The following is a 24,375-nucleotide window of genomic DNA, read 5'->3' on the forward strand; positions in this document are numbered from 1 at the left end:
GGCGATGACACCGTTATCAGCGTTACAATACCACTTCTATGTCTCCTTGAGAAAACACTTAGGGCGATGATGGAAGAGGAGGTGGCCCAGGAGGAGGAGGAGGAGGAGGAGGAAGAGGGGTCATTTTTAGCACTTTCAGGCCAGTCTCTTCGAAGTGACTCAGAGGGAGGTTTTTGGCAACAGCAGAGGCCAGGTACAAATGTGGCCAGCCAGGGCCCACTACTGGAGGACGAGGAGGACGAGGATGAGGAGGAGGTGGAGGAGGATGAGGATGAAGCATGGTCACAGCGGGGTGGCACCCAACGCAGCTCGGGTCCATCACTGGTGCGTGGCTGGGGGGAAAGGCAGGACGATGACGATACGCCTCCCACAGAGGACAGCTTGTCCTTATCCCTGGGCAGCCTGGCACACATGAGCGACTACATGCTGCAGTGCCTGCGCAACGACAGCAGAGTTGCCCACATTTTAACCTGTGCGGACTACTGGGTTGCCACCCTGCTGGATCCACGCTACAAAGACAATGTGCCCACCTTACTTCCTGCACTGGAGCGTGATAGGAAGATGCGCGAGTACAAGCGCACATTGGTAGACACGCTACTGAGAGCATTCCCAAATGTCACAGGGGAACAAGTGGAAGCCCAAGGCCAAGGCAGAGGAGGAGCAAGAGGTCGCCAAGGCAGCTGTGTCACGGCCAGCTCCTCTGAGGGCAGGGTTAGCATGGCAGAGATGTGGAAAACTTTTGTCAACACGCCACAGCTAACTGCACCACCACCTGATACGCAACGTGTTAGCAGGAGGCAACATTTCACTAACATGGTGGAACAGTACGTGTGCACACCCCTCCACGTACTGACTGATGGTTCGGCCCCATTCAACTTCTGGGTCTCTAAATTGTCCACGTGGCCAGAGCTAGCCTTTTATGCCTTGGAGGTGCTGGCCTGCCCGGCAGCCAGCGTTTTGTCTGAACGTGTATTCAGCACGGCAGGGGGCGTCATTACAGACAAACGCAGCCGCCTGTCTACAGCCAATGTGGACAAGCTGACGTTCATAAAAATGAACCAGGCATGGATCCCACAGGACCTGTCCGTCCCTTGTCCAGATTAGACATTAACTACCTCCCCATAACCATATATTATTGGACTCCAGGGCACTTCCTCATTCAATCCTATTTTTATTTTCATTTTACCATTATATTGCGAGGCTACCCAAAGTTGAATGAACCTCTCCTCTGCCTGTGTGCTAGGCCTAAATATATGCCAATGGACTGTTGCAGTGGTGGGTGACGTGAAGCCTCATTCTCTGCTATGACATGCAGACTGATTCTCTGCTGACATGAAGCCAGATCCTCTGTTACGGGAGCTCTCTCCTCTGCCTGGGTGCTGGGCCTAAATTTATGACAATTGACTGTTGCAGTGGTGGGTGACGTGAAGCCTGATTCTCTGCTATGATATGAAGACTGATTCTCTGCTGACATGAAGCCAGATTGTCTGTTACGGGACCTTTCTCCTCTGCCTGGGTTCTGGGCCTAAATTTATGAAAATTGACTGTTGCAGTGGTGGGTGACGTGAAGCCTGATTCTCTGCTATGATATGAAGACTGATTCTCTGCTGACATGAAGCCAGATTGTCTGTTACGGGACCTTTCTCCTCTGCCTGGGTTCTGGGCCTAAATTTATGAAAATTGACTCTTACAGTGGTGGGTGACGTGAAGCCTGATTCTCTGCTATGATATGAAGACTGATTCTCTGCTGACATGAAGCCAGATTCTCTGTTACGGGACCTCTCTCCTCTGCCTGGGTGCTGGGCCTAAATTTATGACAATGGACTGTTGCAGTGGTGGCTGACGTGAAGCCTGATTCTCTGCTATGACATGCAGACTGATTCTCTGCTGTCATGAAGCCAGATTGTCTGTTACGGGACCTCTCTGCTCTGCCTGTGTGCTAGGCCTAAATATATGCCAATGGACTGTTGCAGTGGTGGCTGACGTGAAGCCTCATTCTCTGCTATGACATGCAGACTGATTCTCTGCTGTCATGAAGCCAGATTGTCTGTTACGGGACCTCTCTGCTCTGCCTGTGTGCTAGGCCTAAATATATGCCAATGGACTGTTGCAGTGGTGGGTGACGTGAAGCCTCATTCTCTGCTATGACATGCAGACTGATTCTCTGCTGACATGAAGCCAGATTGTCTGTTACGGGACCTCTCTGCTCTGCCTGTGTGCTAGGCCTAAATATATGCCAATGGACTGTTGCAGTGGTGGGTGACGTGAAGCCTCATTCTCTGCTATGACATGCAGACTGATTCTCTGCTGACATGAAGCCAGATTGTCTGTTACGGGACCTCTCTGCTCTGCCTGTGTGCTAGGCCTAAATATATGCCAATGGACTGTTGCAGTGGTGGGTGACGTGAAGCCTCATTCTCTGCTATGACATGCAGACTGATTCTCTGCTGACATGAAGCCAGATTGTCTGTTACGGGACCTCTCTGCTCTGCCTGTGTGCTAGGCCTAAATATATGCCAATGGACTGTTGCAGTGGTGGGTGACGTGAAGCCTCATTCTCTGCTATGACATGCAGACTGATTCTCTGCTGACATGAAGCCAGATTGTCTGTTACGGGACCTCTCTGCTCTGCCTGTGTGCTAGGCCTAAATATATGCCAATGGACTGTTGCAGTGGTGGGTGACGTGAAGCCTCATTCTCTGCTATGACATGCAGACTGATTCTCTGCTGACATGAAGCCAGATCCTCTGTTACGGGAGCTCTCTCCTCTGCCTGGGTGCTGGGCCTAAATTTATGACAATTGACTGTTGCAGTGGTGGGTGACGTGAAGCCTGATTCTCTGCTATGATATGAAGACTGATTCTCTGCTGACATGAAGCCAGATTGTCTGTTACGGGACCTTTCTCCTCTGCCTGGGTTCTGGGCCTAAATTTATGAAAATTGACTCTTACAGTGGTGGGTGACGTGAAGCCTGATTCTCTGCTATGATATGAAGACTGATTCTCTGCTGACATGAAGCCAGATTCTCTGTTACGGGACCTCTCTCCTCTGCCTGGGTGCTGGGTAGTGTTGAGCGCGAATATTCGAAAAGCAAATTTTTTTCGCGAATATCGCAACTTCGCGATTTCGCGAATATTTCGAATATAGTGCTATATATTCGTAAAAACGAATATTCGTTTTTTGTTTCCCCCCCCCCCCCCACAAAATTACAGTACACATATAATTGATTGTTTCCCAAAGGTCCAACAGCTCAGATCTTACTCACATTGCCTAGAAAGTGATTGAGGCGCGAATCTTCGTAAGGCGATTTTATTAGCGCACATGCGAATATCGGCACGTCCCAGAACAGAGGCAAAGGGCTTTGCATTCATACATTAGTGAATTGAGTTGCGAATCTTCGTAAGGCGATTTTATTAGCGCACATGCGAATATCTACACTTGTCCCAGAACAGAGGCAAAGGGCTTTGCATTCATACATTAGTGATTGAATTGAGCTGCGAATCTTCGTAAGGCGATTTTATTAACGCAAATGCAAATATCTACACTTGTCCCCAGAACAGAGAGGCAAAGGCCTGTGCATTCATATAGTATAGCACCATATTCGCGAATACGTAGAACTTCGTAAAAGTCGATTTACGAATATTCGTATTTTTTATTTTACTTTCCACCTTACAGATTACATTGATCTGTACTCTGTCAACTACTGTCATCACCCCCCACTGTATCTCGATTGATTCCCAAAAGTCTCACATTCCCTAGAAAGTGATTGAGGTGCGAATCTTCGTAAGGCGATTTTATTAGCGCACATGCGAATATCTACACTTGTCCCAGAACAGAGGCAAAGGGCATTGCATTCATACATTAGTGATTGAATTGAGTTGCGAATCTTCGTAAGGCGATTTCATTAGCGCACATGTGAATTTTGCATAGCATATGTATTATGCGATAATTCGAATTATCGCATATGCGAAATAATAACGAATTTGAATAATCGCGAATATTTTACGAATATTCTTTCGAATATTCACAAAATTTCGCGAATTCGAATATGGGACATGCCGCTCAACACTAGTGCTGGGCCTAAATTTATGACAATGGACTGTTGCAGTGGTGGGTGACGTGAAGCCTGATTCTCTGCTATGACATGCAGACTGATTCTCTGCTGACATGAAGCCAGATTGTCTGTTACGGGACCTCTCTCCTCTGCCTGGGTGCTGGGCCTAAATATATGCCAATGGACTGTTGCAGTGGTGGCTGACGTGAAGCCTCATTCTCTGCTATGACATGCAGACTAATTCTCTGCTGACATGAAGACAGATTCTCTGTTACGGGACCTCTCTCCTCTGCCTGGGTGCCGGGGCCTAAATATCTGAGAATGGACTGTTCCAGTGGTGGCTGACGTGAAGCCTCATTCTCTGCTATGACATGCAGACTAATTCTCTGCTGACATGAAGACAGATTCTCTGTTACGGGACCTCCCTCCTCTGCCTGGGTGCTGGGCCTAAATATATGCCAATGGACTGTTGCAGTGGTGGCTGACGTGAAGCCTCATTCTCTGCTATGACATGCAGACTAATTCTCTGCTGACATGAAGACAGATTCTCTGTTACGGGACCTCCCTCCTCTGCCTGGGTGCTGGGCCTAAATATATGCCAATGGACTGTTGCAGTGGTGGCTGACGTGAAGCCTCATTCTCTGCTATGACATGCAGACTGATTCTCTGCTGACATGAAGCCAGATTCTCTGTTACGGGACCTCTCTCCTCTGCCTGTGTGTGTGCTGGGCCTAAATATATGCCAATGGACTGTTGCAGTGGTGGCTGACGTGAAACCTCATTCTCTGCTATGACATGCAGACTGATTCTCTGCTGACATGAAGCCAGATTCTCTGTTACGGGACCTCTCTCCTCTGCCTGTGTGTGTGCTGGGCCTAAATATATGCCAATGGACTGTTGCAGTGGTGGCTGACGTGAAGCCTCATTCTCTGCTATGACATGCAGACTAATTCTCTGCTGACATGAAGACAGATTCTCTGTTACGGGACCTCCCTCCTCTGCCTGGGTGCTGGGCCTAAATATATGCCAATGGACTGTTGCAGTGGTGGCTGACGTGAAGCCTCATTCTCTGCTATGACATGCAGACTGATTCTCTGCTGACATGAAGCCAGATTCTCTGTTACGGGACCTCTCTCCTCTGCCTGTGTGTGTGCTGGGCCTAAATATATGCCAATGGACTGTTGCAGTGGTGGCTGACGTGAAGCCTCATTCTCTGCTATGACATGCAGACTGATTCTCTGCTGACATGAAGCCAGATTCTCTGTTACGGGACCTCTCTCCTCTGCCTGTGTGTGTGCTGGGCCTAAATATATGCCAATGGACTGTTGCAGTGGTGGCTGACGTGAAGCCTCATTCTCTGCTATGACATGCAGACTAATTCTCTGCTGACATGAAGACAGATTCTCTGTTACGGGACCTCCCTCCTCTGCCTGGGTGCTGGGCCTAAATATATGCCAATGGACTGTTGCAGTGGTGGCTGACGTGAAGCCTCATTCTCTGCTATGACATGCAGACTAATTCTCTGCTGACATGAAGACAGATTCTCTGTTACGGGACCTCTCTCCTCTGCCTGGGTGCCGGGGCCTAAATATCTGAGAATGGACTGTTCCAGTGGTGGGTGACGGGAAGCCAGATTCTCTGCTATGGAACCTCTCTCCAATTGATTTTGGTTAATTTTTATTTATTTAATTTTTATTTTAATTCATTTCCCTATCCACATTTGTTTGCAGGGGATTTACCTACATGTTGCTGCCTTTTGCAGCCCTCTAGCTCTTTCCTGGGCTGTTTTACAGCCTTTTTAGTGCCGAAAAGTTCGGGTCCCCATTGACTTCAATGGGGTTCGGGTTCGGGACGAAGTTCGGATCGGGTTCGGATCCCGAACCCGAACATTTCCGGGATGTTCGGCCGAACTTCTCGAACCCGAACATCCAGGTGTTCGCTCAACTCTAGTGACTACCTCTTGAAGCTCATCAAGAGAATGCCAAGAGTGTGCAAAGCATTAATCAAAGCAAAAGGTGGCTACTTTGAAGAACCTAGAATATGACATAATTTCAGTTGTTTCACACTTATTTGTTATGTATATAATTCCACATGTGTTAATTCATAGTTTTGATGCCTTCAGTGTGAATCTACAATTTTCATAGTTATGAAAATAAAGAAAACTCTTTGAATGAGAAGGTGTGTCCAAACTTTTGGTCTTTTATGTACATCGGGTTAACGGCCGATATGGACGCTCTGAGAAGCGAGGAACCCCTGTACTACTGGGTGTGCAGGCTTGACCTGTGGCCAGAGCTGGCACAATTTGCCAAGGAACTCTTGGCTTGCCCCTCGTCTAGTGTCCCGTCCGAAAGGACATTCAGCGCAGCAGGGGGGATCGTGAACGATAAGCGCACTCGCCTAGCTCACGACAGTGTGGACTACCTCACATTTTTATAAATGAATGAGACATGGATCTCGGAGGAACAAATGTGAGGACCACATGTAATTGAATTTCCTTATGCCACCCCACACATATCTGCCACTACCCAGAACAAAGAATGGTCCTTGTCTTATGTATATACAGCGGCATAAAAGGCCTTTTCTGTCAGGTGAATGCCTAATTTTTGGGGCCTCTTTTCCAGTGCCCTACAGTAACATTTTTATCCAGTGACCACCTAATGTACCTCCAGACACATAATCACTAGTTCTTTTCTGTCAGGTGAATGCCTAATTTTTGGGCCTGTACCGGCCTACAGTAAAATTGTTATCCACTGACCACCTAATATACCTCCAGCCACATAATAACTTCTTTTCTGTCTGGTGAATGCATAATTTTTGGGGCCTCCAGCCACATAATCACTTGTTCTTTTCTGTCAGGTAAATGCCAAATTTTTGGGGCCCGTACTCCATGGCCTAAAATAAAATTTTTGTAGGCTCCAGCAGGGCACATTTTTGAGAGTTTCCCTCTAAGACGCATAAAAATGGTCCGTGATTAAATCACATATATTTTGTGGGAATTTTTCCATTGATCCCCCTCTGGTATGTCACTGTCCATGTTTTGTTACTTGTTTTGTGCACTTCTAGTAAGTATTTGGCGGCTGCAAATATGTCCTGAAGGTTTTTCAGTTCGTCTGCCATTAAAGTTAATGGAGCCCACCACGAACACGTGCTTTGCGAACATTTGGCCGATGTTCATCCATCACTAGTTATCTATATCTATGGGTTAGATCTGTCATTTTAATCCTGCCTGTCATTATAATGAGATGGCTACTGAAAAGTTACCTGTACAGAACATGAAGTCTCAATACATTATTAGCCAGTGCGATGATTTACAAAACACAATTATCAACAAATATTTTATTAATTAATGGATTTTTTCAATGCAATTCAATCAGTTCAACTCACATTACTTGTACTCCAATACCATAAGGCCTCTTATTTAATTACATTTATAATTAGGGTAAGAACACAATTACTATGCAATCTCTATGTTTTCTGAATATTTCCTTTGAAGATAAAACACATTATTTTGTCTAAGAAATAATTGGTTGACTCAATTTCTGCTGAATCCTAGAATCAGATTATGTTTAATGATGTAAATCTACAATTATGTTCACCTTTCACTCGCTCGCCACTCAGAGTGTGACTTGTTAAATATTCATAGTTTTTAGATTTGGATGAGTTTTGAGTTAAAACTAATTCAACTTTTATTGACAAGAGGTTTTAGTGGGAATTATAACAAGATTTCTCACTTATTGTACACAAGACACTGCAGAGATTTATTTGGGTATTTTAGATTAGACAAAATCTGTTTTGGGATATTAATGCATAGCCATGTCTAATATTCTTATTTTAGATTATCTCAATTTAGCATTTATTGTGCAAGTGAATTTCTAGTATCAAGCACATAAACATTTATTCCAGTCAATAATGAGTATTTTTGCTTAGAGCTTCAATACCAATTTGCTCTTACATTTCTTCACTGGAAAAAAAAATATACCACAAGATGTAAGTAAGGCCTCATGCACACGACCGTTGTGTGCATCCGTGGCCGTTGTGCCGCTTTCCGTTTTTTTTTGCGGACCCATTGACTTTCAATGGGTCTGTGGAAAAATCGGAAAATGCACCGTTTTGCAGCCGAGAACGTGATCCGTGTATCCTGTCCGTCAAAAAAATATGACCTGTCCTATTTCTTTGACGGACAACGGTTCACGGACCCATTCAAGTCAATGGATGCTGACCTGTTCACTTCAATGGGGCTGTTTGTCCATTCTGTGGCATCCGCAAAAAAATAGAACATGTCCTATTCTTGTCCGCATTACGGACAAGGATAGGATTTTTCTATTATGGCCCGGACATTGCGTTCCACAAAATGCAGAACGCACATGGCCAGTGTCTGTGTTTGGTGGAGCCGCATTTGCATACCGCAAAACAGGCTATGGTTGTGTGCATAAACCCTAACAGCAAGACAAAAACGGAGTAGTAACGTACAGTGCATTTATCCACGGGGAACTTACAAGACAGCTGCATGTATGAACATAGGCGCGCATATAAAATATCTGGACTTGCGTGGATCCTCAGCTGCTAAGTTTATCTGTATATGGTCTGTTCTGAAATGTGTACAAAATTTTGTGAAGTTATTTAGAAATGTCTTTGTTTTCTTTTGTATAGGAATATGGAGGATATTTGAGCACACGTCTCCTGACATCCATGACAGATGAGCTGTTTGCCTGTGGAGCAGCTCTTTCCCCTATAACAGATTTTAAACTATATGGTAAGGTTTCCACATTTTCAAAGTATTTTAACATCAGCAGGTACCATCGAGCTTCCATCATTTTCAACAAAAATGGTGCAGCATGCAAGGCTATTGGGATATCGAGATAAACTACATTAAAGTCCATTGGTGACTGTTTGGAACCATTGGGTGATGGATTCGTTACAGTGTCATGGTTTCAAATGCCATGATGCTAATGTGAACAAAGCATTTTCAGAAAGTTTTTGAAGTTCCTCCTTACTGTGCATAGGGATTTAGTCTGTGAAGCACACTGTGTAGTGACCATGCCAGCTCAGCTCCCATTCAAGTGAATAGGAGCTAAGTTGTAGTACACAGGCACCGGAAACACAGTATACGGAACCTTCTGTTTCCGCTCCATACACCATATACAGTGGATATAAAAAGTATACACACCCTTGTTAAAAAAAATGAGGCAAAGATAAATCATTTCAGAACTTTTTACACATTTAATGTGACCTATAAACTGTATCACTAAATTGAAAAACAAACTGAAATATTTTAGGTGGAGGGAAGAAAACAAAAAAAAAACTAAAATAATGTGGTTGCACAGTGTGCACACCCTCTTATAACTGGGGATGTAGCTGTGTTCAGAATTAAGCAATCACATTCAAAACCATGTTAAATAGGAGTCAGCATACACCTGCCATCATTTAAAGTGCCTCTGATTAACCCCAAATAAAATTCAGCTGCTCTAGTTGGTCTTTCCTGAAATTTTCTTAGTCGCATCCCACAAGCAAAAGCCATGGTCCACAGAGAGCTTCAAAAGCATCAGAGGGATCTCATTGTTAAAAGGTATCAGTCAGGAGAAGGGTACAAAAGAATTTCCAAGGCATGAGATATACCATAGAACACAGTGAAGACAGCCATCATCAAGTGGAGAAAATATGGCACAAGAGTAACATTACCAAAAACTGGACGTCCCTCCAAAACTGGTCGGGAGCCCTACATCAACATTAAAGGAGCTGCAGGAATATCTGGCAAGTACTGGCTGTGTGGTACATGTGACAACAATCTCCCGTATTCTTCATATGTCTGGGCTATGGGGTAGAGTGGCAAGACGAAAGCCTTTTCTTACGAAGAGAAACATCCAAGCCAGGGTACATTTTGCAAAAACACATCTGAAGTCTCCCAAAGGCATGTTGGAAAAGGTGTTATGGTCTGATGAAACCAAGGTTGAACTTATTGGCCATAATTTCAAAAGACATGTTTGGCCCAAAAACAACACTGCACATCACCAAAAGTACACCATACCCACAGTGAAGCATGGTTGTGGCAGCATCATGCCAAGGGGCAGTTTTTCTTCAGCTGGAACTGGGGCCTTAGTTAAGCTAGAGTAAATTATGAACAGTTCCAAATACCAGTCAATATTGGCACAAAACCTTCAGACTTTCAGCATGACAACGACCCAAAGCATACATCCAAATCAACAAAGGAATGGCTTTATCAGAAGAAGATTAAAGTTTTGGAATGGCCCAGCCAGAGCCCAGACCTGAATCTGATTGAAAATCTGTGGGGTGATCTGAAGAGGGCTGTGCACAGGAGATGCCCTCGCAATCTGACAGATTTGGAGTGTTTTTGCAAAGAAGAGTGGGCAACTCTTGCCAAGTCAAAATGTGACATGCTGATAGACTCATACCCTAAAAGACTGAGTGCTGTAATAAAATCAAAAGGTTCTTCAACAAAGTATTAGTTAAAGGGTGTGCACACTTATGCAACCATATTATTTAATTTTTATATTTTTTCTTCCCTCTACCTAAAAGATTTCAGTTTGTTTTTCAATTGAGTTGTACAGTTTATAGGTCACATTAAAGGTGGAAAAAGTTCTGAAATGATTTTAACTTTGTCTCATTTTTTTACATCACAGAAACCTGACATTTTAACAGGGTGTGTAGACTTTATATCCACTGTAGGTCATCAATATCTGTAGCCTGGATTACCCCTTTAACCCCTTAGGCTCTGTTTCCCGAGTCCTGGCATGCTGTCCAAAGGCTGCCCAGGCATGCTGGGAGTTGCAGTTTTGCAACAGCTGGAGGCACACTGGTTGGGAAACACTGATATAGAGCAACCAAAAATCATATGTACCCTAAACTAGTACCAACAATACTGCCAACTTATCCACTTTTTTGGAGTTTTTTTGGAGTTTCTACTTTAGGGGTGCATCAGGGGGGCTTCAAATGGGACATGGTGTAAAAAAAAGAACAGTCCAGCAAAACCTGCCTTTCAAAAACCGTATGGCATTCCTTTCCTTCTGCGCCCTGCCGTGTGTCCGTACAGCAGTTTACAACCACATATGGGGTGTTTCTGTAAACTACAGAATCAGGGCCATAGATATTGAGTTTAATTTGGCTGTTAACCCTTGCTTTGTAACTGGGAAAAAATTATTAAAATGGAAAATCTGAAAAAAAAGTGAAATTTTTAAATTGTATCTCTATTTTCCATTAATTCTTGTGGAACACCTAAAGGGTTAACAAAGTTTGTAAAATCAGTTTTGAATACCTTGATGGGTGTAGTTTATAGAATGGGGTCATTTTTGGGTGGTTTCTATTATGTAAGCCTCGCAAAGTGACTTCAGACCTGAACTGGTCCCTAAAAATTGGGTTTTTGAAAATTTCTGAAAAATTTCAAGATTTGCTTTTAAACTTCTAAGCCTTGTAACATCCCCAAAAAATAAAATATCCTTCCCAAAATGATCCAAACATGAAGTAGACCTATGGGGAATGTAAAGTAATAACTATTAATAAGTAACTATTTTTGGAAGTATTACTATGTATTATAGAAGTAGAGAAATTTTAACTTGGAAATTTGCAATTTTTTACAAATTTTTGGTAAATTTGGTATTTTTTTATAAATAAAAAAGATTTTTTTTTTACTTCATTTTACCAGTGTCATGAAGTACAATATGTGACGAAAACAAAATCTCAGAATGGCCTGGATAAGTCATAGCGTTTTAAAGTTATCAGTACTTAAAGTGATACTGGTCAGATTTGCAAAAAATGGCCAAGTCCAGAAGGTGTAATAGGGCCGAGTCCTTAAGGGGTTAAAATATTGTCTGCATCATTTTAAATCAAATGAACAGATATATTGGGTCATTCCCATTCAGGATTCAGTAGCTTACCAAATACCGTTCACAATTAATTTATTGTATTATCTACAACCAATAACATTTTTAAAATATGGAGAATATTTTATTATGTGAAGGTTCTTAGTTGATCTTTTTAATAAAACACATACGATAATCATCATTACCAGATAATAGGGAATAACAAAGACAGAAAGGAAATGGAAAGCGACAGTGTTCATTACATATACAGAATGTTTTGGATCATTTTATCCATTTTATCATAAATGGGAAATGTACTTGTATTTCTTATTTCATTATACCTGGATTACATATAAATGGATACTTCCATGAAAGTTTTTTTCATACCAAACAGTCTCTCTTAACATTTTAGTTCAACCATCAATGCAACCAGAAAAAAAAAACTGTTAGAGCATCGCACATTACTTTAATCAATGCAATGCTCCTCTGTGGACATCTTTATCTAGGTCTGACATACTGTTATCATGAGCATTACCATTTGGATAAAATCCTCCCCTCACAGCAGGAGTAAACTGATCAAGGATTATCTATGTAGGAGTTTTCTCTCTCTCTGCTGACTGCTACAGAAGGGCGTATTTAATTTTTAGTGGTATAGTACTGCCAAAATAAAAAAGAAATACTGCCAAAATGTCTAATAATTGAGTTAAAAAAATACCCTTTTCTGATCGAAGCGTCTATTTATACTTTTTTTTTCTTGTAGCATCTGCCTTTTCAGAAAGATATTTGGGACTGCATACCATGGATAATGGAGCATACGGGGCATATGAGGTATGTACATTTTAGATAGATACACACATTGATTCAAAATAAAATGATTTTGTATAACTTGAATTATGCCCAGCATATTGCTCTACTTGTGTTCTCCAAGCAATGATTTAAGAATAAGAGCCGCATGTGAATTTTTGCTTTTCAACAGTTGCCAGCTGGTAGACACTAAGGATGCAACAGTGATATTAAAACTTGGCACCAGGGTCACAACCATGGAACTGACAGCTGACACCAGGTTGAGGAGTGTCAGGATCATATTATAGGCACTTGGCTCCACAGATAGCATCAGACTGAACTTTGCACAATATCACAGCCACTTTAAATTTGTTTAAATATGCCATAACTTATTTGCCACTTCTTATTCCAAGGGTCATTGGGGATCCCCTTTACTATATTAAGATTTAAATGTTATAATGAAATATGGCTCCTGGGTCAAAATAGGCTGGGGGCTTCTGCATTATAGGGTAAGACTGGCCATACATATTAGTTGTACTGTATGTCATCCAAATCCACCTATTTTGGTGATACCAGCTGCCCAGTTTGGGGCCCTCCAGACTCTTTCCAACAAGAGGTGTGAGGGAGATAAGGATCGGCAAGTTGGATTTCAGCTACCTGATTCTTTTGGTTCTTGGGGAGAGAGGTCACTGACAGAGGACTTTGACAGCACTCCCCCTCCCCTACCTTCCTACTAAGAACACATGCTTGCTCTGCTTAGTTGAGCAGGAAAGTGGATGAGGGATCAGAGATTGAGTATGTTCTTTGCTTCTCCATTTAAACCCTACCGAACGGTTTGCATGTTCAACTATTTCTCAATTAATGAGGGGGAGGGGACACACACAAGACCTCTGTTCTTTTAATTGCTGGGAGTTCCAGCAGTCAGACCCCTACTTATCAGACCCCTACACTTATCACTATTCCTGTGGATAAGTTATAGTTGTAATTCTGGGACAACCTCCTTTAAGTAAAGAGGGCTGGGCTACAATACCACACACGACCTGTGGACAGGTGTGGTGCTGACATTGGAAGAAATTAGCAATGATTTCCTAGTCCTGGAAAACCCCTTTAGCCCACCACATGTGTAACTTCTCTTAAAGTTCGTCTGTCAGAAGTTCTGAGCCCTCAAAACTGCTGACATTGCTACATAGATGATGAGGAGAGAAGTAGATATATACCTTGAGTGATGGTCATGCAGGCTATCTGACTGAGAAATCAAGGTTTTTATTGACTCCAGTGTTACAACCTCAAGTATCCTTCTCTGCACGGAGTACCTCCCAACCAGTCCCCTCCACTCTAAGTGACAGCCCCAGTGGTCTTCTGATCGGACACTAAAGCTGTTGTGCAGAGCCCAGGAAGTGGTTGGGAGCCATTCAGTGCAGAGGACTTGAAGAGACTGCCTCCTGGACTGCCTCCTTTAATTTCTTGGCCATGCAAACTGCATGATCATCACTCTAGGTATACCTGCACCACTATCTCCTTGACTCTACTTCAAGACTCCCTGTAAAGTGTCTGATCATTGAAGTTTAAAGCACTGGAGTTATGAAGTGGTTAAATGTATTACAAATGTCTGAAGGCTTTTCCATGATCACAAGATATTACAGAATATGACAAGTAGATGAAGCTTTTATAATTATTGTGCAGGCAACTCAAACAAGCTGAAAAGATACCATGTATCTTAGCCAAGACTAATTTTACCTTAAAGGTAATTTCCAGCATTTGCACGTAATCAATAGCAATTACAGAATTAATTCCTGATCCAAATACTATTAAGGCTAATATATTCAGTTAGTATGGGAAGCTTCTTGTATTCTGCAGTGATAGCCTAAGAGCCATGATTTTTGTATATAGCCACCCAGAAGATAGGCTATTGCAAACAGCATAAAACGCTATTCAATTTGCCAGCAATCCATACCCTTTGTTCCATTCACATGAGGCCTGTGTGACTTTTCATTGAAGCTTATCAGTCATTTGTGTAAAGCCAATTTTCCATCCCTTTGCTGAAGATAGCTTCTTTAATCTATGTTTCCACAGTTGGCCAAAATAACAGTTCGAGAGTCCTTATCGAATAAAGCTAAATTTTTGATTATCCACGCTACTGCAGATGGTGAGTAATGCTTTATTAATCCTTAATCTATTTCATAATGATAAGAAGCTATTAGACAGATGCTCCTCACTGAGCAGTAAGAAAATGTGCTTTAATTAATTTGTCCCCTTTACTGATACTAATCTTATTTTACAGAAAAAATCCACTTCCAGCACACTGCGGAACTCATAACGAATTTAGTCAAAGCCAAAGCCAATTATTCCTTACTGGTAAGTTCCTTGTTTCTGCACTGTTTATGTAGGGTAAGGTGGAGATTATAGGAGTAGTGCAGTGACCCGGGGTGTGAGGTATGGACTGAACGATTGCCAGGGATGCATACTGTTTGACCTGTTTCCCTTGTATTCTGCTTATTGACACTAAAGTGTTAAAGGGGTTGTGCAGTGCTTAGATATTAATGACCTATCCTCAAGTCAGGTCATCAATATCAGATTAGCAGGAGTATTACACCCTGCACCCCCAGTAATCAACTGTATAAATAGCTGTTCACTTACATAGGAGACGAAGGTGTAATTACACAGTGCCGCCACTATGATCTAGATGGCAAGCAAGTTAACAGTGAAGAAGACACAGCACTCGCCAACCAACGGGGGTGCATCCCCCATCTGATATTGATTGATGACCTACACTGTGGATAGGTCATCAATATCTAAGCACTGCACATCCCCTTTAAATCATGCAGTTACTTAAGGTGGCCATATGCATTGGATAGAAAAAAACTGATGGCTGATGATCATCTAGTGAACAACCATTTCGTAGACAATCTTTCAACCGACTCTTAGATGAAAATTTCAGACATGGCCGACTTGTTTTTTAGGCAGTGGCTAAAACGATTGTCCGTTGTTAAACTTCACCTGATGAGTTGAAATTGCCTGTTTTGATCAACTTTAGTTTAATGTGCATGGGTACCTTAATGGTCATGAAGAACAAGTCAAGTCCCCCATACACATTAGTGTATTGTTGGACGAGCCCACCCAGAATGGCAGGGTTGGCTAACAATCTAATCTGTATGGGGAGCTCCCGACTCTTCTCCAACAGATGATGTTAGTGAGAGAAGGATCAGGCAATTGTAATCTTTTTGCCCAATCTTTTTCTTTTCCCAGGAGATAAGCTGCCACCAGAGGTATCTGGAGGCAGCTTTCTGAGCTTGCCTTATTGAAAACACATTCGCACTTGGCACCTTAATACTACTGATGCATGACCAGCATGGGCTACCTAGTGAAGGTGGACTAAAGTGATGCTGCTTGATTTTTAACAAGCATATCAGATGGTCACGATTAGAGATCTAAATTAAAGGGTTGTCTGGTTTGAAAAAACATTTTCATATACCCTATTAGGGAATTTTGAATTATTTGTGGGAGTATTCTTTTTAGAGTCCTCAGTTAGACTGGGTAGACCTTGCTTGCGTTCAAGGACCTGCCCAGTCATACATTAAACAGACAATCCACTGATTTAATTGGACACAGTGTAATTATTAATTTCCACTGTGGTGGTGCTGCAGGGTAATTGAACACTTAGGCCTCTTTCACACGGGTGTTGCAGGAAAATGTGCGAGAACACACACAATTTTTAGCTGTGTGCAGTAACAGGACCTTTAGTGACGTCACTTCAGTCATCACATGGTCCATCACATGATCTTTTACCATGGTGATGGATCATGTGATGACCGGAGAGTGACGTCACCACAGGTCCTGTTCCTTCACACAGCACAGAAGAAGACAGAAGAGAAGCCGGGCTGCGCAATCAAGTGGATTAAGGTGAGTTAAATTATTATTTTTAAAAATTTAACCCCTCTAGCGATATTTTACTATGCATTCTGTATTCAGAATGCTATTATTTCCCATTATAACCATGTTATAAGGGAAAATAATAATAATCGGGTCTCCATCGTGATCGTCTCCTAGCAACCATGTGTGAAAATCGCACCGCGCCCGCACTTGCTTGCGATTTTCACACAGCCCCATTCATTTCTATGGGGCCTGCGTTACGTGAAAAACGCACAAAATAGAGCATGCTGCGATTTTCACGCAACGCATAAGTGATGCGTGAAAATCACCACTCATGTGAACAGCCCCATAGAAATGAATGGGTCGGGATTCAGTGCGGGTGCAATGCGTTTAATTCACGCATCGCATCCGCGTGGAATACGCGCCCGTGTGAAAGGGGCCTTACTGCTAAGTTTTCCTGCAAAATACAGTTGATCGCTGAGGTCCTTGCAGATACTGTAGATGATTTATGATCATCTTATTGTCAAGTGGCCCTCCTGTCTAGTAGGAATTGTCCATAACAGGCACGACCTCTGCTTTTGACAAAATCATTAATACCATTTATATCACACATCTGGCTGCCATTTCCATTTTACAGCTATAACCTTTATTATGCAACATTTTTTATTAGATAATGATTCCATTAAATTCATAATCCGATTATAAATAGGAAACTTTCATTATAAATGTGTTTATTCATAGCATTTTAGAAGCATAGTACTTGTAAAGAAATATCAGGACACTCCTCTGTTCTTTATATTTCATGCCACTACTTTACATGTCAGTTGTTAAAATACATCTAGTGCTTCATTTGTTTTCCTCTAAATAAGTAATAAATTTAATTTCTGTAGCTCCCTATTTTTTCTACAAAGCTCAATTTTCCTGTAAAGCCATTAAAGGGCGTTTCCGAAAATTAAATAGTGATGACCAATATCTGATCGTGGGGGTCTGACACCCATTCGAGAAAGCAGCAGCAATCGCAGTAGCGCCGCAGCCTTCTTGCTGCTTCCTTAGGCCGAGTGATGACACGTTCATCAGGCACATGGCCTAGGCCCAGTTCAGCCCAGGATAGGTCATCAGTATTTATATTTTGGAAAACCTTTTTAAATGATATATTCCTGCCTGCTTATAGCCACCACTAGGCGTAGCCTGGGAGCTTACTGCATACAATTTTACAATTTATTAAGGCAATGCAATAATTAAATAGTATGCAAGAAACATCTTAGCTCCTCCTAGTGGTGATGGCAGACATGCAGAATTTTATAATTTTGCATTTTATCTATATAGAGCATTTTGAGCTTTGTATCAGAAAAACTGATCTATGTAGCCAGAAAGCAAAGTAAAAAAAAAATATGTCTGCCTGCAGCTATCACCAGGAGGAGCTTAAGATCATACTATAGACATTAAGCTACAACCTGTCTACATTAAGCTACAACCTGTATGGCTGTGTAAAGGGAAGCAAGACATTTGAAGCTCTGTATATTTACAAAAAAATTGCTTTGACCCCAATAAAATGTAATATATGGTTTGGATCTCTTTTTGGATTATGATATATTCTTGAGCAGCCCATAGATGACATACAGCCTATTGATTAGATTCATGTTTAAGGAACCCACTGATTTTGGCAGAATCATGCAACAGTTTAATGCATTATGGGGGCAGCCAAATTGTCTGCTGGCATCTTTCTGATGTTTTCTTCTCTTGGAGATAAGCACTTCTAGACATGTCAGGCATCTAATCTCTGTTTTCCATTAGAATTATTCATATACTGTAACAGATCAAATGTTCAGGTTTATGGGGGTGTTGTGAAGAACCTGGCGGACATACAGGTTTTTGGACAAGTGGAATTTCATGAGTATGACCAGCCTTGAAGAAGAAGAGAGATTCTTGAAACAGGATTTGGATTACCTATTGCTTGGGTTTGAAATTGATTCCTTCAGTTCAGTTGTCAATTCCGCGGTCAATGAGCAGGTTGTGTAGCAGTCAGATTTTGATTTGAAGCCTCCAGATCCTGAGAGAACAAAACTATGCTTCTATAAATATGAATGATATAGGACAACCATTAGAATTTATGCTTAGGCTCCCCTTGTGTCTTTAACAATAGCCTGCAGAGCTATTATAGTGTCTAGAAATACATTCATATCTCTAGGATCACATACTGTAAATGTATGTTCATTTCAAAATTTAATTATCCTTCGGTGACAGGATTGCCAAGAAGAGATTATATCTAAAGCAGACAAGGGACGCATCTAATAAGGGTCATATATCTATAATTGGAATAGAATTTTGTTTTAATCTAATTTTTGTGCATATTCCCTTTTAGATATATCCTGATGAAAATCATTATATGAAGAGCCAAGTAATGGAGCAGCACTTGCACAAGTCCATTGTGAATTTCTTTGAAGAATGCTTCAGAATTCAAGATAAGCCCCCTGTAGTAGCCATAGAAGAAGAAGAAGAAGAGGATTAAGTTTTGTTCGTGCCAAGTACAAACCAGTTCTTACATAACAATATGCAACTGAATTGTTTTCCTTGGAAACTACAAAATGTTATGTTTAGCATGTGTTTAACGGACCAGTGCCCTCTATGGCTTATGCGACCGTACCACTTCCCAGGAAGAAGAACGTGAAGCATGGTGGACTCAGCAAACAGTGCTGTCTAATCAAGCAGCTTTTTGTTACCAATAAAGGTTTCTTGTACTTCAAAAGAATAAAAAGGGGCAAAAAATAAAAAAAAGAAATAAAAAAAAGGAACAGAGGAAGAAATGAGACTTTTTGAGGAACTCCAAGAAGATTATTACACAGACTAGACAACCTGTTAATTCATGAAAACAACAGTAGCATTTAACCCATTATTATTCCTGCTCTAAATTGCCATTGAATTTGAGTCTGAAGAAACTAATCCTGTTAGTACAAAACAAAGATTATAGCACAATTACTTTATCAATACTAATTTACAGTTTGCTTGCTCAGTATCCCACCATGAAAAAAAATAATATATATATTACAACTTTCAGGGCAGCAGAAACAGACACAATGTATTAACCTTAATCAAATTATGTACATCATGTTGTTATTTAGTTTTTCTCTTGTTTTACTTCCTTACATTTTTTTACTCATCTCACATTTTGCTGTTTGCTTTAGTGTATGAAAGATGCATAGACGTATTCACTGTCACATAGACAATATTTTTCATAGGCCATTTTTGTGGAGACCTGACTTGAATATATTAGTCTAATACATTATAGTTCAGCTCAGGAGGCAACCTTTTACTTGTGGCTGTGCAAATTTGGAGGTCTTTTCTAAGCCATTACTTTAAAGTCCGTAATACACTCACCTAAAGAATTATTAGGAACACCATACTAATACGGTGTTGGACCCCCTTTTGCCTTCAGAACTGCCTTAATTCTATGTGGCATTGATTCAACAAGGTGCTGATAGCATTCTTTAGAAATGTTGGCCCATATTGATAGGATAGCATCTTGCAGTTGATGGAGATTTGAGGGATGCACATCCAGGGCACGAAGCTCCCGTTCCACCACATCCCAAAGATGCTCTATTGGGTTGAGATCTGGTGACTGTGGGGGCCATTTTAATACAGTGAACTCATTGTCATGTTCAATAAACCATTTTAAAATGATTCGAGCTTTATGACATTGTGCATTATCCTGCTAGAAGTAGCCATCAGAATATGGGTACATGGTGGTCATGAAGGGATGGACATGGTCAGAAACAATGCTCAGGTAGCCCGTGGCATTTAAACGATGGCCAATTGGCACTAAGGGGCCTACAGTGTGCCCAGAAATTATCCCCCACACCATTACACCACCACCACCAGCCTGCTCAGTGGTAACAAAGCATGATGGATACATGTTCTCATTCTGTTTACACCAAATTCGGACTCTACCATTTGAATGTCTCAACAGAAATCGAGACTCATCAGACCAGGCAACATTTTTCCAGTCTTCAACAGTCCAATTTTGGTGAGCTCGTGCAAATTGTTGCCTCTTTTTCCTATTTGTAGTGGAGATGAGTGGTACCCGGTGGGGTCTTCTGCTGTTGTAGCCCATCCGCCTCAAGGTTGTGCGTGTTGTGGCTTCACAAATGCTTTGCTGCATACCTCGGTTGTAACGAGTGGTTATTTCAGTCAACGTTGCTCTTCTATCAGCTTGAATCAGTCGGCCCATTCTCCTCTGACCTCTAGCATCAACAAGGCATTTTCGCCCACAGGACTGCCGCATACTGGATGTTTTTCCCTTTTCACACCATTCTTTGTAAACCCTAGAAATGGTTGTGCGTGAAAATCCCAGTAACTGAGCAGATTGTGGAATACTCAGACCGGCCCGTCTGGCACCAACAACCATGCCACGCTCAAAATAGCTTAAATCACCTTTCTTTCCCATTCTGACATTCAGTTTGGAGTTCAGGAGATTGTCTTGATCAGGACCACAACCCTACATGCATTGAAGCAACTGCCATGTGATTGGTTGACTAGATAATCGTATTAATGAGAAATAGAACAGGTGTTACTAATAATTCTTTAGGTGAGTGTATATACTAGATAGATACATTATAAAAGAGTCTGACAGAGAAAATGAAAAATCTCCTACAGCCCTCCAATAGTCTAAAAATTAAAAATGGTATTGTTCTTCACTAGCGTTCTCTGAGGCACCGGTCCGATTCTTCTGCCACAGCTTGTTTACAAGCTGCAGCGATAATGTGCTGGTTTATGGTATGTGACTGCTGCAGCCAATCACAGTCCTCAGCGGTCTAAGGCCTTATGCACTCGACCGTTCCGTTTTTTGCGGTCCGCAAACTGCAGATCCGCAAAGCTCAAACAAGAATAGGACATGTATTTTTTTTCCGGGGCCATGGAACGGAGCAACGGATGCGGACAGCACACGGAGTGCTCTCCGCATCTTTTGAGGCCCCATTGAAGTGAATGGGTCCTCATCTGAGCCGCCAAAACTGTGGCTCAGATGCGGACCAAAACAACGGCCGTGTGCATGAGGCCTAATGCTGAGGACACTGATTTACAGCTGCTGTACACCCACAGGTCACTGTGCAGGTCGCAGTAGTGGTGACATGCACAGTGAAGTGCAGGTGTACGGTATGTGACCGCTGCAGCCAATCACTCAGTGTTAGACCCGTGCAGTGTAGGCCACTGCAATGACATGCTGTATGCCAGCATGTCACCACTGCAGTCCGTATACAAACTGTGGCAGCAGGACCAGACCAGTGCAGAAGGCAACGGCACTGAAGAAAGAGACGTGTATAATATAATTTTTTATTTTAGGCTATTAAAGGGCTTGTCTGAGATTTTTAACAATCGTAGACAATCCCTTTAAGTGATCACGCTACCAAAAACTAAAACTTTTTGCCACAATTTGGAACTTTAGTAAAGCCCAGAAGAGCACTATGGGGTATATTTATCAAAATTGGTGTCAAGGAAAACTGGCTTAGTTGCCCATAGCAATTAAAGCCTACAATAACCCAAAAACAGAACCTCACTCCCCAACCTACAGCAACTTGTACAAAAAAAGAGCAAGGATTTATGCAAGGTAAAAAAATCTCATTTTATTCAATATAAATCACATGATCATTACAGGTAATGCTCAAAAGGGACAGGACATGGAGACTGGGCCACAAGGGGCTATACAATGTGGAGAATCACAATGGGGGATGATGTGACCATAAACAGCAGGGAACAACAATTAAACAGAGGCCATGAACAAAGGTGTGGTTGCGTGTGCAAGTGCTGATCCCTAGTATTGAACAACTTACCTGACTCATGTTCACAGGATCTGACCATAGGATACTGTAGGGTATGGATGGATGGTGCAGTACTACTAATAAAGATGGCATATAACAATGAACTGCAAGCCTCTCGTCCCACCCTGATCCAGCTACCCAGTTACCTACCCATGTTGCTGCTGTGGAATGGTGACACGATTCCCCCACTGCCCATAGCAACCAATCAGATGCCACCTTTCATTTTTCAGAGCTCCTTTGGACTCAGAATGGTTGCTATGGGCAACTAATCCAGTTTTCCTTTACACCAATTTTGATAAATCTCCTCCTATATTTCCTGACGTTGGTGTGCATTTGGTGAACCAATAAGAGTATTATGGCAGTAAAATCTTTTCTGTCTTTTTATTATTTGTACTAATGCAAGTTATAGTTTCCCAAATTTTAGTTGTTTGGCTGTTTGGCTGGATAAGTGTGGTTATCATTATGCAGATTTGTTGGTCAGCTAAGGTTAAAGGGGTTGTGCCATGAAAATAAACTTTAGAGTAAAAATTAGTTCATCAATTACTCTGGATTACCTTGGATTGTTTCTCCTTTTTTTTTGTTCTTTTTTTTCAAATTTACGTCATTTGCAGTTTTCTCTTATCCCTGATGCTTCAATCCTACTTCCTGGTTGGTCATGTGACTTCTGTCCCATCAAGCCTCAGGGCAGTGAGACGTGTGCTGACATCAGCAGGACATGTGACTCTAATCACGCCCCTTGTTCTTACCAATGATGCTTGTGCGTCCTTCATTAGAGGGCTCTAATGCAGGACGTAACCTACAGCAACTGGATATCAAAACAGATTTGCCTCCGGGCGCAGTGGTAGGCTATTAACTTCTGAAAAACCGCACCTTTGATGAATGGTGGTATTTGGGGAAAGTGATTTAACAGCTATATAAAAATGTCAAGAGCTAAAACGTGAAGGTGACATGACCACATGGGCATGAGGTCACAAGGACAGCCTTCATACCACAACCATTATATTGATACACAGTAGCAGATCCTGTATACCGATAACCAGAGGCAATATAGGTTATTTTGTGCTATCAATTATACTATATCAATAAGTGGCTTCCTTTCCTATTGCCAGATCATTTTCTCCAAACAATGTCCAAAGACGGCCATTTATATCAAATACATAGGACTACAAATATAAACCTGTAGAGGATGTGGCACATAATAAGATTATAGGTTGGGTACAGGATGAACAACACAAAATGGGCACAGACAATGATGAACACAGGAGACAGATCAGATCAGTGACTGCCCATAACTAAGGCTAGACTGAATTTTTTAAACCAATCTTCTACATGATGATAATTAAAAGAATAACATGGGTTAGACAGCAATACATGATCACTCATTGAATGTATAGGTGGTTGGCCTTGTTCCGGTATGATTTTAATATTTGCCCATGTTGCACCCTAATGGGAGATGATGCCTTGAAGAGGTTTTCCAGGATTTTTGTACTTATGACCTATGCTCAGGATATCAGATCAGCGGGAGTCTGACTCCCTAAACTCACGCCAATCATCTGTACCAGAGTATCTTCAGTGGTTGAAAATAGGCACTGGAACTACAAAGCTCCATCAACTCTCTAATGGACAGAGGTGGTTACTGTAGCACTGCTCCCATTCAAGCTGCAGTAACCAGCTCGATCTACTACACAATGGATGGAGCTGTGTAGTACCAGCGCCTTTGTCCGGCACCAGAGATACTCGGAAACAGTTAATCGGTAGGGGTGCAGGGTGTCAGACCCCCTCTGTTCTGATGCCATCAATATAAAAATTCAGTAAAACCCTTTGAAGGTCCATTCACAACAATTTTTTATTTTTTATTTTAAGTATCTGATCAGTTTTCCACAGAATGATTATCAGGGTGGAGTTCCCACTTTCCAGTCAATGGTGTCATGATCCATGTACCAAAAAGGCAAATGCTTTTAGTGAGAAGACCCTTTAGAAGTATGATAAAAGTCTATTAAATTTGATAATGTGTAAATTAAACCAGAAAACATATAACCATATA

General features: G+C 41.8%; 1 protein-coding gene across 2 annotated transcripts in view; it reads left to right on the top strand.

Moving 5' to 3' along the window:
- Positions 1-19,432, top strand: part of DPP6 (dipeptidyl peptidase like 6) — a 1,705,234-nt gene extending 1,685,802 nt beyond the window's left edge. For both annotated transcript variants that reach the window (XM_044293859.1, XM_044293858.1), the window contains exons 22-26: positions 8,705-8,807; positions 12,629-12,696; positions 14,725-14,797; positions 14,933-15,006; positions 18,884-19,432. In XM_044293859.1, the coding sequence (XP_044149794.1) occupies positions 8,705-8,807; positions 12,629-12,696; positions 14,725-14,797; positions 14,933-15,006; positions 18,884-19,030 (465 nt within the window). In that variant the 3' untranslated portion in view covers positions 19,031-19,432. The remainder of the gene's footprint in view (positions 1-8,704; positions 8,808-12,628; positions 12,697-14,724; positions 14,798-14,932; positions 15,007-18,883) is intronic.
- The last annotated feature ends 4,943 nt before the right edge of the window (positions 19,433-24,375 follow it).

The sequence above is a fragment of the Bufo gargarizans genome, chromosome 5, assembly GCF_014858855.1.
Source record: "Bufo gargarizans isolate SCDJY-AF-19 chromosome 5, ASM1485885v1, whole genome shotgun sequence".
Lineage (NCBI taxonomy): Eukaryota > Metazoa > Chordata > Amphibia > Anura > Bufonidae > Bufo > Bufo gargarizans.